The 15,283-nt window shown below is 49.3% G+C and overlaps 1 protein-coding gene across 1 annotated transcript in view; it reads right to left on the bottom strand.

The window, feature by feature from the left end:
• CLPB (ClpB family mitochondrial disaggregase) overlaps positions 1-13,470 on the bottom strand; it is a gene marked incomplete at its 5' end in the record, with an annotated part of 72,268 nt that extends 58,798 nt beyond the window's left edge. Inside the window, 2 exon segments of the mRNA XM_072851007.1 lie at positions 1,632-1,735; positions 13,384-13,470. Of these exon segments, the coding sequence (XP_072707108.1) occupies positions 1,632-1,735; positions 13,384-13,470 (191 nt within the window).
• Between the last annotated feature and the right edge of the window lie 1,813 nt (positions 13,471-15,283).

The raw sequence follows: 15,283 nt of genomic DNA, 5'->3' as shown, positions 1-15,283 counted from the left end.
CTTAAATAAAGTCCATGTACGTGCATTATGTATTGGCATTCCATTGTTCATTTTTTAATGTTGTTTCATCCATTTTGCATTCGCTGCGACAGCGATCTGATATATGCGTGTTCTCACTTCCATCAAGGAGCAGGTCTATTGCACGGGTGGGTTACGGTGAGGGATGAGAGCGGAGAGCTTTTAAAAATAAAATAACGCCCTGTCAAAACTGTCCCCTCACTGCTTCATCTTCTTAACTCAACCTGTGTTTTATGAAAGGTTCAAATATTACACCTTCATTAGATCTTTATACAGCTTTCAGCTCTCAGCGGTGAGGCAAACAGCACAGACAGACCGATGGAGAACGTCACCCTGTGATTTTGGCTCTGCAAACCGCGCAGGGCAAACGGAGGCTCTGGACAACCGGAGTGGTTTCCTCCAATTTCCTCCTTAGGGTAGCTAGGAAAAGGTTCAGCTTCAAAGCAGAAGGTCAGAGCACACAAACGCAGTCACTGCGGATGCAGCAGTCCCCGGGAACGCGAGTCCCGGCAGCTGGCTGAGCTCTGGCAGGGTGATGGGGATGGCTGGGACACGTACCGTGGTCCACCAGCTCCGAGCCGAGGCCGGCAGGTCAGCGCAGCGCTCGGGTGGGGAAGAAGCTTCTGGAACGGGGAAGGCAACAGCCGGGGACGTTTTAGCGGGGTCAAGTCCTGCCAGCGCTCCTGCCAGCCCGGGAGCTGTGAGCCTGGGGACCAGAAGCATCCTTGAAACGTGCAGCTGGTCTCTTTGAAGCACAGCTGGGCACCGAGAATCCAGACATCCCCCCCTGAGATTCCATCGATAATCACAAAACCAAGAAAATTTAACCACCATTTATCGTTATAAAAAATGGAAACAGTCTGGGAAATTTAAATTGGTGTGAATAAACGGAGCAGGTCTCTGAGCGCCCTGCTCCAGTGGAAGATGTCCCTGCTCACGGCAGGGGGGTCGGCTAGATGGCCTTTAAAGGTCCCTGCCAACCCAAACCCTTCCGCGATTCTGCGATTCTAAGTCTGCATCAACATCCCAGCAACGGGGATAACGTTAGGGTGAGACTGGAACTTGAGACACGGGCCAAGAAAAATCCTAACGAGATGAAATGACGCTGCAGAAAATGTCCTCGTTTTCATGCAAAGACTTCAAGGGCTGAAAGCTAGCATTAACGCCCGCCCCAAACCCAGCAGCAGTCATCGCAACCGGTTACATCAGTCAGCTTTATTTCAGTTGGACAAGTCTCTCTTCGTTTTATATCTACTTATAAGATCTGGAGTGAGGCTACTGGTGGAATACACTGCCTTGAACCCCTCTCCTTCCCCAGCATGTGGGTCAATGGGCTGACGCTCCTATCTACAACTTTGTGTTATGTTCTGGCTATATAAAAACGGGTTATCTCTAGGACGTTGAAGGATTGCTTCTCATAAACATCTACAGAATGTTTTCTCTCATCTTCAGACGTACGCTCACCCACGTACCATCAGTTACTCTGCATTTAAATGCGAGCTGAAGCTAGCTCTAAAAAACCCAAACGAGGTCAAATTTCCATTTCAAAGCCAGGAAACAAAATTTTGGGACCTGAAAAGCAAATGCAGGTAGCTGCACACAATCAATATTACCTTCTAAAGAATGGAGGCCTTTTTCCTTGGCAGTCTCGTACACGCTGCTGAAATCATCTCCAAGGTTTGGATCTGCATTAGCTGCCAGCAGGATCTTCACCACACTGTTAAAAATTACAAAAAAAGTAAGGCAGAGGTAGAACATGAGTAATTAAAGTCCTTCCGAGACTGAGAAGGGAGACAGCGCTCAGAAAGCCCTCCTCAAACATTCCCAGCTGGCGCAGGGAAAGTTAAAGCAACAACCGTAATTGAACATTTCACCAAATAACAACCACGCCAGCATATTCTGAAACCAGTTCGATGTGGGAGGCACTTGAGGCAGGGGTGACGCTGTAGGGAAGCACAGCCCTCCCAAAAAGACCTGCAGAGAAGACCCCCTTAGCATGAGTCATATTCCCTGTCCACCACGGGCATCAGTCACCTCCCCATGGCTTCATAGGTCTGGATCAGCGGTGGAAACTGTCCCCAGCCGCAGTAAATCCACAGTCGGAGCCAGATCCTGGCTCCAAGGCCATCGTGCCCCTGCGCAAAGGAAGATTCTTGTAACGCTCTTCAGGTTAAGGGAAGCAAAACTGCGTTGTGCTGTTACTTCTGCTTTGGGGATGCAACCACTACAGCACCTAAGGCTCCTTTAGTAAAGGTGCCATCCTACCAAGAGAAGCAGCGCATAGCGTTTCAGTATGAAGCACGACAAGGCTGGAAGGGCACTATTCACCCCCGAGGTTTCTGCCCTACCATTTCTAGCGTGCACTCGAGCGGTCCCTCTACATGGATGCAGCTAATGGAAGCCACCCTGAAAAAGACATCTCTTGCACCCACACTGGCTGTGAGAGACAGCCCGTCTGTCTTTGCCTCTTTCTGCCCTCGCAAGATGAAGCACTGACCTCAGCATTTCAAAAATAAATTTCAGTCGCATTAATTATATGGAGGTCTGGAAGAAAAGCATTTGACTGCCGCATGAAGTTCAGTCAGATCCCCGTCTCTGAGAACCAGACAATTCGTACGAGATCACCACCGAAGACAGCCTGACCATCTGCAACCAGCCCAGCAGCTGCCAGGACTTCTGAAAGATTTAATCTCTGAATTTGTAGAGAACTTCTCCGGTACTTTACAGCGTAGCTGCAGGGCTCACTGGAGAGGCAGGTCCTCCTAGGGCTGACCAGCATGGCAGCACAGGCAGGACATCCCATACGACAACTCTCCTTATGCGTTGGGACCGAGGCTTGCGGTCTCCAGACCTGTAAAGTTACCAACACGCTGCAGCAGGACAGAGCAGCAGGAGGCACACGGGCCAGGCAGTTTTGGCGTGGAAGTCCTCCACCTCTGCTTCCAAACCCAAACAATCATCAGGCAAGAATTAGATTTCTCACCACCTCTGCAAGCAGCTTGAAGCCAGTTAATTCTTAATTTTTTTTCCCAGCTTTCCATGACAACTAGACAGTAACTCGTTAGTTAGCATTCATCACTGGTGACATGGCCCACGGGCTGACAGCGACGTGCACCACAGCCTGACTGACACGTATCTGCAGGCTGTGCCTTGTCAAGTCACATTTAGAATTTAACTTAAGCTCCTCTCCCATTTACCCCATAAATGCATTAGAGGAATAAAAGGTGGTTATTTTATTCTTTGAATACAGCACAGTAGAGGCCAGCTCCTCGCTCTTCACCACGGACAAAGTTACTTCTAGTGAGCAAAGCACCAGGCTGGGAGCCAGGAAACCCTCCCGCCGTCTCCCGTGTGAGCATACAGAGTTCATTTATACCTGTATTTTAACAACGCCCTTAGCTCTAAAATATTTAGGCTGAGATGCGCTGGATCTCACTCCTCAAATGGCAACTACCAACTACGATCTTTCACAATTGTAACCTAGTCAGGAGCACGTTACACTGAAGATTTTCTCGAATGGTTTGAGTTGCACAGCCATGATCGAACGAGATACCTGATGGTTTAGGACTGGCCCTAAGGAGGGGGATCATCTCACCTGCTTTCAGACATCAGCAATGGAGGACGTGAAGCCCGAAGTAGCCTCCCATAATAGATGTGCCCACTCTCTACCAGTCAACTCCCTCCAACTAGCCTGAATTTTCCTTCAGTTCGTTCAGCGGTTTTGGTCTTGGTGCAAGGGTCAGCGTGTGGGATCATCTGCTATCTTCAGCATAGTTTCAGCAAGATATAACCTTACTGTCTCATCCTCAGTCCTCTCAGAACAGACAATTTGCTGCCAGGGAAAAGACGCTGATATAAATCTTCCCCCGCCCATGTTCAGAAAAGCCACGTCTACACTGCCTTGCTACACTGCTCCTAAAGGCCTCATCAATGAGGACATCTACGTAGGAGTGCCATCTCTCCAGCCACACGACAAGCCTGTAGGTTCTTCTGGACCACCTTAGGAGCATCAATAAGGCACGGGGCACAAAACCTACCCTAAAAGTCCTTTAGCACCTCTAGCGAGGGCTTTTCAGCACGCCTAGCTCCAGACTCACCTCTACTTCACAACTCCAACGTGTTGCCTCCGACACGTTGCCTCAACATGTTCCCTAAAGGGATGCTGCATGACCGTTACCACTGACTTCTATGGCCACAGCAAGACGGTGTGGAAAATGGAAACGGAAAGCAAATGGAAAGCAAGAGAGGTCTGGCCACGAGTAAAGCCATGTGAGCTCAAGTGCGTAGATATAGAACAGCTATAGTCAAAGGCCACCAGCCCAGGCTCTTCCACCTCCGGTCATTAGGTAGGTCATCAGGTAGGAGGCCTGTCAATCCTACTCTTGGTGCCTGGCAGGAGGTGTGCCCTCTGTCCAAGTCTATGAAACAGGAGAACTAAAGGTGCCACAGCCAGGCTTTCTACCTGGGAAAGCTCTAGCACAGGTCATCGATCTGTGCACAGTCCTTCTGGAAGATCCCGTGCTGGATTCCTCTGGAGACATCCTGCATCTCCAGTACTTGGTGCTACTGCGGTCAGCCCACTCATCAAGAGAACTGCATCAGCGATCTTGAAGCTGTAGGGCCCGTGGAAAGCAGGAGGTACAGGATGGAAGATGGTGGGGCAGGCACTGCCCTGTTGCCCAATGGGATCTGTGTTGATGACCTCCATGCTCCTAGAGATGGACATTAACTACTGCACAGAAGCCATCATTAGTGCAATGTGCAGTAGTTAAGCCTTTAAGTCAAAGCCTTAAGTCAATTAAGCCTTTGATTACCGTGCCCCAGCAGCTGACTTGTGATTCTTGCATCAGGGCTTCCAGCGTCTACACCAGAAAGCCGGGCCTTTCTGCTCATTCAAGTCCTTAGAAGTACAGGTTCTGATATGGTCAAACCTCCCTTCCTGGACCCTGTCCTCATGGCTGGCAACACCTAAGAGATCCCTCTACTCCAATTTTAGCTGACAGGCTATGATGTATTTTAAGGACCACGTATCTTCCTCATTTTAAGAGAAATGATCCCAAGTCCCAGTGTAGGACTTTAATCCACAACCTTGCGGCCCAGGGATGAGCTATGGGTACCGAATGCGTCATACGATAACACACAATGACTTGTCATTTCCTCGGTAGCTCCATCCATCTTCCCTTCCGGTTCTTAGTGACTACGCTGAAATGAATGTTCTTCCCAGGCATTTCAGCAAATATCACCTCCATGTGCTCTCAGCGACTCTCAGGAAGCCCTTTCCTCTTCATTCATCGCATACACCTTCAGCATTTCTCTCTGGGAAGTGACCTTTCATGAAAAGTTTAGCAGAGGACCACAAATGCTAGGTGCAAGGTGGTCTAAGAATGAAAGCGGGAGGTGATGATACCGCTCTCTCCATTAACGACCCTCTACACCATTTCCCCCCAGTGATAAGAAACATTTCCTTAGCTCTTAAGATAGCTGGGAGGCTCAAGTTTAATAAGCACGGATATCATCTCTTACTGGCAAGATCTGGTGTTCCAAAAGCCTGGCCCCATTTCGGGCAGCGATCCAGCTCCATAAACAGGAAGGACTCACTGGTCTAATAACAACGCGTTGCACATTCAGCCTCCCTCTCCAATCATTTTCAATCTAACCTCCTGCTTTTGGGACGTGCTGTCCCCTCCAGGCACTTCTGCACCAGCCAGACGTTCCTGGAATCACAAATATTGATCGTACCTGTCCAATTTGCAGGTAATGGGACATTCAAGCAAATTAGCCTTTAGGAAAGGTAACGGTAGCCATCAAAATACAGAGTAACTGCGCTCATCAGCATAAAGCATGTGAATGTCATTGGAATAAGCAAGGGAATTGCAAAATCAGATGACAGTCACAAAGCGTGGTCTAACAATCCAGTCCCTGGGTAAAAACCTCAGGTTTCCCAGGGAGAACAGGCGTAACTACTTCCCAATTCAGAAGGCAGTTGTGGGGGTCAATTAAGGAAGCTCTGGTGAAGGTGCTAGAGAAGGCAGAAGGCATCTTTCTCTTCTATACCAGCTCCACTGTTAGTTATTGGATAATTAGTTATTAAATGGAGGATTCCCTGGCCCATATACCTCCTGTTTTCTTCCTCTTGCTGCCAGGTATTGGGGCAGAACAAGACTCCACGCCACATACCTAGAGGGAGAGGGATGCCGACGGCAGGCTTGAGCTGGCCCAGGGAGGCCAGCTTCCCTCCATAACTCACCTGTGCTCAACAGCCTCAACAAGCCGAGTTTTAATTTGCTGATCAAGTTTTCATTAGGCTAGAGGCAGAGCCTATTCATCAGCGTGAATATAAATCTGAATCGACCCTGGTGATGACTCAGAGGGCAACGCTTAACTGAAGTTGGCCGGGCAGTTCAATCGATTGGAGAAAGTGCTTTCTGCTTTTAATGGCTGGACCAACATATTGTTAAATAAATAAATACATACGTACAATACAGGGGGTGGGGAAATCAATGACAAGATGGCTGGACGTGACCGGGGCTGCGTCAGGAGAGGCACTGTGCCTGGACCAACGCGCCGGCAGCTGGGGTTGGTGAACCAAGAAGTCCAGTGATCCCCATGACCGTGAGTTATCAGCACAATGCAAAAGCCTTGACGCGTTTTGATATGCGGCTGCCCCGAGCTCTGGCAGAAGCCACAGGTCCTGCCTGGACACAAAGGAGATCCCTTGTGCGGCTATATCTTAACTCTCTGTAAAACTCAGCAGGGGCAGGAGGGCCGGGGGGAGCTGCTGTTTACACTCCAGCCCCTGTTCTCTCCTTTTTTTTCTCAGATGAGGTCTAAATGTGGATGTGCGCCTTCCCAGGAACATGTTTACGCCTACCTGTGGCACAGAAAGCAGGGCAGCCGTGGCATTCCCTCACTCCGTGGCGGTTTATTATTGACCCAGATGACAACGATTCTCTCCCCAAAAAAGGGATAAAAAGGCATTACGGAATCCAAAAGGAAAAAAAAAAAAAAAATCTTGAAGGGTGATAATTGTTAGATTATTCACAACGGTGACTCAGGTGAATCACGCTTCAGAGCCACGGTCAAGGTACAGCACCGCTGCTGCATCGGCCCTCAGCGAAGGAGAGTTGCAAGGAGTCTTGTTAGTAAGAAAATATGCAGGGGGGAAGTTTCTGTGGCTCGGAGAGGTGCAGTAACCTGCTAAGCTGACGACACCTCATTGTGCCTGACCTGCAGGACAGCGGACGCGGTTCATCCCTGGAAGGAGGGATGCCGACCAGCAGCGTGGGGAACAGTTGCCGTTGGTCTGTCCTCAGGTGGGCAGGTACAACGCAGGAATGGCCGAGCGGACACTGTCCCTCAAAGAGACCCAGAAGGAGAGTAGTTGAAAGATAATGTCCCGGTTTGTGGGAATGAGCCCTCAAAATGTGCTGTCATCACAGCTGAAAGCCATGCTCGACTCCTCGGCTCTTTGACAGGCAACACTATGGGCCACACGTGCTTTCAAAGGCAGCCAGATATTTCTCCAGCTCTGCTGCAGACAGCTCTGAATGAGTTGCCTGAAGTGAAAGGAGTGAAAAAAATCACACGGAACAGATGTATGTACCTAATATAGGTAGCAAGACTGCGCCAGTTAATCATGTCATTGCCTATAGACAGAAAATAGCTCCAGATAGGTCACCCTTCGCTATAAGTCTTAGAACATACCCACTAGAATATTACTATGCATGATGTACTGTTATTACCAATATAAAACATCTACACGGCACCTTCAATGCACAAAGTCTAGGCACGCGTAGAAGAGGCACGAGTGCCAGCAATCTGCGCCGAGGCAGAGAGCGAGCCGCTTCCCGACTCCTCTCCTTAAGGACGGCTGGAGGAGAGCAGGCTGCAGGAGGAGGCGGAGGGCAAGGGAAGGGACAGGACCATGCTGGGCCAAGCTCTGCCGGTTCTGGTTCTATGTGAGAGCCTCTGACCCACAGCCCTTTCGATGTACATAGAAAGACAAGGAAGGAAAAGGAGAGCCGAGGCACAGGGAAGAGTCACTTGTCGTCGCTCATCCCCAGCAGGAAGGTGTTGAGAAGCAAAGGCAAAGAGATCCAGACCTGAAGATGGAGGGAGAAGGAGAAAGGGTGTGCAAGAAGGCAAAGACGCGAAAAGAAAATGGAGGAGAGGAGGTGATGTTGGGAATAGCTGAGAGGAATCAGAGGCTAAAGCCCCGATGAAACAAGAATAGGCGTGCCTGGGAGGTGCTTATCCCGTCAGCTGGATGAACAAGCAGGACTCCTTCAAAAGCACATGGAAGGAATGGTTCACCAGCGCAGGGCATTAAGGTTGTCCCCTCCTGCTCTAAGAGAACGTGAAGCAGTCCGTACAGAAGAACACCCACGGGCGCGGGGAGACGAGGACAAGCTTCCAAGAGAAAGCACCTCTTCAGCGAAAGAAATGCTCTTCAGGCAGAGCTGCACGCTGCTCTGGTCCCTCCTCCCGCCTTCCCTGCGCTCACGGAGGGTATCTCGCCGAGATCCACGTTGCTCACGGCATCTGGGGTGAGAACGAAGGGCTCGTTTATGTGTAAAACAAGATGGGCCTGTGCAAAAAGGGGGGAGGAAGATGGGCAGAAGTGCTGTAGCTGTGTATTAGTAAAGAAGAAAAAGGGAAGCTGGAAAGAAGAGGATTGACTGTTAAACCTGAGAAAACACGCACAAACGTACTTAAAGGAAGCAGCCACGTGCCCGTCGCTCTCACCCGCATCCCCCTCCCCGGAGCCGCACGTGTCTCTGTCCCAGCAAACAGAGACCTCGTCGCGACACAGACCCAGCTGCAGCCAAGACTTTTTCTCTTTATCTTCTCTCTCCACCTGTAAAACGTGGGTACTGCTGCTGCTGAGAAAGCCCTTACCGAGCCTTGCAGCGGCCTGAACTGCTCCGAGAAGGTCATCCCTGAGCAGAAGGTCATCGTCTGAGCAGAGCCGGGTGCTCCTCCCCACCACCTGAGCTATGCACATAACTTCGGAAGCCCTAAAATCATGCTCCGAGCCCCTCGCTCCCCCCAGGACTGGTGCACGGGGGTTGCAGCGATGGTGAGGACGAGAAGCAGAACCAGGTGCCGGTGTTTTATAACTGCCCAAACTCATCCCACCGGGACTCTGCGTTTCCGTGCTGCTCTGCGCCTTAGTTTCCCCTTCCGCGCAATCAGTTTTCCACCTTGTAAGGGGCTGAGAGGATGACTCAGTATTTCACTGCCATTTTATTTCTGCTGAAACAATGAAAAACAGCGTAGCTGTATGCAGAAAAGGTCACTACGCTACAAACGCATAGATACTTAGCCTGCTAAGGTCCTGACTGCTTTGGCTTTTAATTTATGATAGTTTTGTTGCTTATTTTAACAAAGGCACAAACCCCACAAAGCTCTCAGTAAGCATTTAATTAAAGCTTAATTGCTATAAATATGTTAAATGTGCAAAGCTAGCAGGTGCAGCCAAGGGAAAGAAGCTCCTAGCAGTGTTTTTCACAGACTATAAATCCTCCCTTTTAAAACTGATGTCTTTCCAGGAGAATTAAGAAACCACTTTAAAATAGGTCTTGAAATCCAGAAGAGCTATAGGCTTTCGCAAAGACTAAAAATAAAACAGACTAGGAGTCACTCCAGCTGAAAAACGCAAATGAAAAGTAAGGTGGAACGTGTGTGTGTGTGTACGTGAACACCCACTCGCCTGCCTTACTCTTCAGGCCTTAAAAGAAACGCACGGTTATAACACAGCATCGCAGACTACAGTGACAGGTATATGTCGCTATGCTTAGACTAAAACTAGTGTCGCTGCCCCATCAGCTGTGTTAAAGCTAAGGTAAATTCCCCCAGCGATGGGAATTACAGCGTAAAATCTTCCTTTGCTCACGTAAACACGGTCGCAGCTGACCTGTCTTTAGCCCACAACCCAGTTACAACCTGTATGATCACAGAGCCAAGGAATTTGGACCTGGACTCCCTCTCACAGACAAAAAGAACCATAAACGAATCTATCCACACGTCAGGATGGGTCTGAAACAAGGTAATAAGCTAATTAAAAGAATAAATAAAAGGAACACAATTCTCTCAACAATATTTTTATATCATCTAAATTACCTTAATGAAGTGTTTTTAAAACACAAACGCCAAATTAGACGCCAGACTGAAGTATTTGGCCATTCCCCTTTACTTTTATAACTATCACCACAGCAATGTTTGGGGGCTTAACGTGCTGGCACCGTGTTCGTAGCACAAGAGAGAGCCCCAGCTGCACGCAAAGACAGACACAGGGTATAAGGGACACTGGAAAAAAGAAATAACTCCTGCAAGCTGCTGAGCAGAGACCGGAGCGGGTCCCAGGCGTCCCGGTAGCCCGGTCCCTCTCCAGTAGATCACAAACTACCCCGGGCGGAGAGGTGGCAAAGCTGCGCTGCAGCCACGCTGCACGCCCTGCCTCTGCGTTTCACAGCAGGATGCTCTGCAGGGGAAGATGCCAGCTAGGACTAGAGACGCTCCCGGCTTGCAGAAGAGCGATCCCCTGGAGCGCAGGCAATGGGAAGGAAACCCTGCCTGGACCTGGAGCTGCTGGACGTGCCAGTGCCTCTCCCAGTTCACAGGGTACTAAATTCATCTGGACTGGGAGCCTTTGGGAGCCCAGGAGAAAGGCTCTGCTTCAGCGAGACATGAAGTCCTGACCCCGCTCCTTCCCAGCCACGCACCCATCTCCCCTTTGAAACCTATTAGTAGGAACGTACCAGAACTCTTCTGAATGCCTTGCCGTGTTTCGGGTACAGGACATTTTCAAGAGGAAGAGAATGATGGTTGTTTTGTTGTAAAAAGGAAAGACAGACCCCAAATTTCCCTGCTGGCACACGGGGTTTTATCTCGTAGCTGATGGCAACTGACAAACATCATTAATGCAGTGCCTCCGAAATTAAATTAAACATATGGACTGTAGCTGTCTAATTGGAAGAGTGAGGGCTGTGAAAATTGGGAAACATTACCAAGCTAACGGACAGGTCACAGAAATCTCCAGCAGCACAGCAGAGACCGAAAACATAGTTCTTCTCTGAGAAAAGACTTTGGAAAGACAGTAATTTGGGGCTGAAGGCTTACTTTTTCTTAGCAGTTCTAAGCTGAAAACACTCATTCCAGTTACCAACAGCTCCCTAAAGCCACGCTGGGTAACTTGTTCAGCTATCAACAACCTTAAAAACAGAAGCGGTCACAGAGCAAGCAGGTTCCACACAATGGAATGACCTTGTCCTTGTTGCAGGCTAACAATACGTGCAGACCCTCGCTCAGCATCTCGGCCACCTCCGAGCCGCTCGTTACCTCTCCGCTGATGTGCAAGCCAGAGAAAGACCCGGCTCACCTTCCCCGGAGGCTGTTTGACTGATGGGTTAAGAACCAAAAGTCATAACAACTTATAATCCACCAAATCAGCTGCTGTGGCTGGAAAACCCAATTTTAGATCATCGCTCTTAACAGAGGGACCATGTTCTAAAAAAAAAATAAAAAAAAAATCCTGCATCCTGCTGCAACGCAGAGTAAGTCATATTTAGCCTAGTTCCTGCCTAATGTATGTAAAAGGATTGCAGGAGATTCAGAAAACCAGCAGGCACTCTGCATTTGGAAGGGAAAAGTTAATAAACATTGAAAATTCTGTGGGCAAACCCATGCCACGGAGTCAAAGGCATCAGCTCCCCAGGCTCTGCCTTCTCCACTTCCACAGCCCACCGCACACACAGCACCCAGATCTGCCGGGTTCGGGTTAAAAAGGTCACCCTGTGGACTACGTCTGCGAGCAAATGATTTGTAGGGACTTTCAAACACTCCCTGTGTCATGTTCCAGCTCAATACATTTCCCAGCCAGCAGCGAGACCCCACTGTCGGACAGTGCGGAGCTAGAAACGGTACGGAGGGCCGAAACCACGTCTGGCACAACCCCAGCGGTACCAACAGAGTTGCTACACCAGGAGTAGGTCTGGCTCGCATTTATGTTTGCCTCCATGAAGTACCTAATTACTCTTCTACTATATTGTCGGAGACAAGTCCTACCAAGCTTCAGATACTCAAGGCCTTCTTAATTTTCAATTAAAGTCAGTATTCATCCGAAATGTGGGAAAAATAAACACAATTTGCCCAATGCAGCCAAAAGCTTTTTTTTTTTTTTTGCCAGGTACCCAAACAAGACACACCGTCGTTATCGCTCTGCCAGTCTGTAACGAGGGACGAGCCTGGGTGTTGGACGCCTTTTGCTGCCTAGATGTTTTCATTAGCATTTCTGCCTGATTTTAGGCCTGGTTTTAGGTAATTATTGTACCATGAACAGCCTTTCTCCCTCTCTCCTCTTAGCCTTTGCAACTCGGGAAGCCCTGTTCTGGTCCACCAGTCACTTGGAATGGTCAACAGTCGTCACACTCCATTGCTGACCATTGTCCACTGGCAAAGGTGGGAGGCTCCAAAGCCTGTCCCTCTGCGGACGGGCAAACAACGGGGCCCGTTGCTGCTCGGACATCAAAGTTAAACAAACAGACCCAAGCCCCCGCCTCTGTGCCCATCTTAAGGAGCTCCCCAAGGAGGTCACGACTTTCAGCTTGTCATAGCACACATCAAAGTTTGCACCACACACGAACTCGGCACATGGATTCGAATCGTGTCACCCGAGAGCGGATATTCAGCCTTTGTGCACTGCTTTAATCCTGTGTTTTGCCAAGTAATTAGGCTTTTTTGCTTATGAACTTGTGACTAAGTAAAGCATCCCTGAGAGGTTGTAACATCAAAGCTCATTCTCCCGTCTGTCCCACGTTTTCCAAAATTGGATTTCTTTTTCTCTTTTTCCCTTAAATAAAAAAACTAATTGAATTTAGTTGTAGACTGAATATATTTAAGAGTGTCTTTAAAAGGTTACAAGAAGCCACAGCGATCATCATGGGAACTAAGGAGGGAGGGCACAGCGTTCAGCCTTTTTGCTTCATAAAGGCCTAGCATGAAAGACCCAGGAATGGCCCCACAAGCTAGGAGGGACGCGGCGGCTCTTGTGGGAGCTCTTTCTGAGTGTTAGACTACCTACCACAATGACATCCCAAGGTTACGGACTCATCAGAGGCCAAAATCTACTGCCAGTTCAGCAGCCACCTCTCTGGGACTGCAGAGCAGCCTACCTCCATCTGTCACACAACGTACCGGGCAAAGGAAGGGTGAAAAGCTCCCTCGGCTTTAGCTCGACAACACATCCCAAACCAGCCCAAACTTTACGGAAACTCTCTGTGGAGCTCAGTGTGACCTTACGAGAAGGTGGGGCAGCTGTGAAGCGACCGACCCGCTACGTGATGGTGAACGCTGAGACAAACGTACCTGGAGTTTCTGCTGATAGCTGCCACCATGAGAGCAGTCCAGCCCAGCTTGTGCCTCGCGTTCACGTCTGTGCCTTCCAGCAACAACCTGGACAGAAGAGAGAGGCGGTCAGGAAAAAGACGCAGAGGAAGCATCCCGAGCAGACTGGAGCTAATGACGGAAAGCGGAATGTTTTACTTCGCGGGCACCTGCTCCAGCGCAGCCTAAAAGACCCAGTATGGAACGTCGATTCAACCCAGTTCCTCATCGGCTACCAAACTGAAACAAACTGGTAGGTGATAGCAAGCACAGTCCTTTCAAACAGCCCAACGACAACCGGCTTGATTTCTTTATTTTTTCTTTCTTTCTTCTATACAGTCTAACACCCGAAGAACCAACCAGCAGCACGACGCAGAGCGAAGCTGATTAACCCACAATCTGATGACAGGTTCGGATCTTCAGGCTGCAGTGCAACCATGAGGGTTTCAGAAAAAGCTCAGCAGATCTCCAAAGCCCATGCCAACAGGAGATATTTTGCAGTTTCCTTGCCCGACATGAGAACAAAGGAGACAAACCCCCAAAATACGAGGCATCAAACTACCCTTGGTGCTTTTTCTGCAAAATTTTCTCAGCCTTTGCACCGTTTCCCTAATCCCTCCCTGGCATCTTTTAGCAACTTTGCTGCACAGCTTCTGCTGGTTTTTACTTTTATATTCTTCGGACTAAAGCACCAGGAGGCCTCTCTAACCCTTTTCTGCACCCTCTGGTCCTGCAGCAGCAACACTATTACTCTTAGCACCAGATTCCAAGCAGCACCCTTAGAACGGTGATATTTCATAGAGACAGACAGACTTACCCAACCCTTCTCTCCTTCATGGCCAACCATGGGATCCAAACAACCTCCTCTAGCCGAACCCACCTGAGTGCTAGGAGTCCAGCCTACCCCAGCTGCCTACGCTCCTCACAGCTTTCGGCGAGAGACGGGTCCTTGCGGAAGCTAATTCAGCTCCTCCTAAACCACGCGCCAAACCCAGACGGTATGAAATGACAGCCTGGAAGTGCCGTTCTCTCTGTAGACCACAAGGAAGGAGGTGTCCTGGTTTCAGCTGAGATAGAGTTAATTTTCTCTGAAAGTTCAGGCTTCAGACACAAATGTTAGAGTGCTCAGGTTAAATAAGATGAGACAAAGTTTGAACCCTACACGTTCAAGTCCACAACTACAATCCCATTCCTCCCTGCAAGAACAAGGTGCTGCCGGTATCAAGCCAGGGCAGCCGTGGGTCGGGCTTTAGAAGGCAGGGAGGACTATGCGGGAGCCAGCAGTTCTCTCCGCCTTGGCTCATCCTTCCTCCTTTTCCCAAACTGAGGCTTTTCCACCTTCCCTTCTGGGTGAGGCCGTTACTGCACAGCACATCCTTCATACAGGCATGACAGGGAAGAGCTGCCATCAAGCTCCGTGCTGTGAGAGACACAAGTGAAAACACAAGCCACGTTTCACACATGCAAGCGCTGCACTTTAAGTATTTAAAATCCCCCCAGATCCATGGATAAGGAAGTCGACGGCAGCTCTGGCTGCTGGCGTGCACTGAAAAAGTCAGACCACTTCTTTAAGGACTTAAGAGAGGTACGCGTCCGAACTCGGCCGCCCTTTTCAAATTAATTGCCCTCAGCCTGCTGTGGTGGTAGCTCTGTCAGATGGTTAATAAAGAGCGCTGGGATGGAATTAGTGAAGAAGAGCTAAATGCACCATATTCCTCTTCCTACCATTGGAACAAACGTAAAGGAAAGCACAAACGCCAGCCTAGCAAAGACCCACGGCTGTACGCAAGGTCTCTGCACACCTTTCTCCACCTGGTCAAAAATCCTCACAGCTTTTTATCCTTTTAGCTTTTGCTAAAAACTTACCCCAAGGAACAGACAT

This window comes from Ciconia boyciana, chromosome 1, assembly GCF_034638445.1.
Source record: "Ciconia boyciana chromosome 1, ASM3463844v1, whole genome shotgun sequence".
Classification (NCBI taxonomy): domain Eukaryota; kingdom Metazoa; phylum Chordata; class Aves; order Ciconiiformes; family Ciconiidae; genus Ciconia; species Ciconia boyciana.
This window is presented reverse-complemented; position numbering and strand designations above follow the sequence as displayed.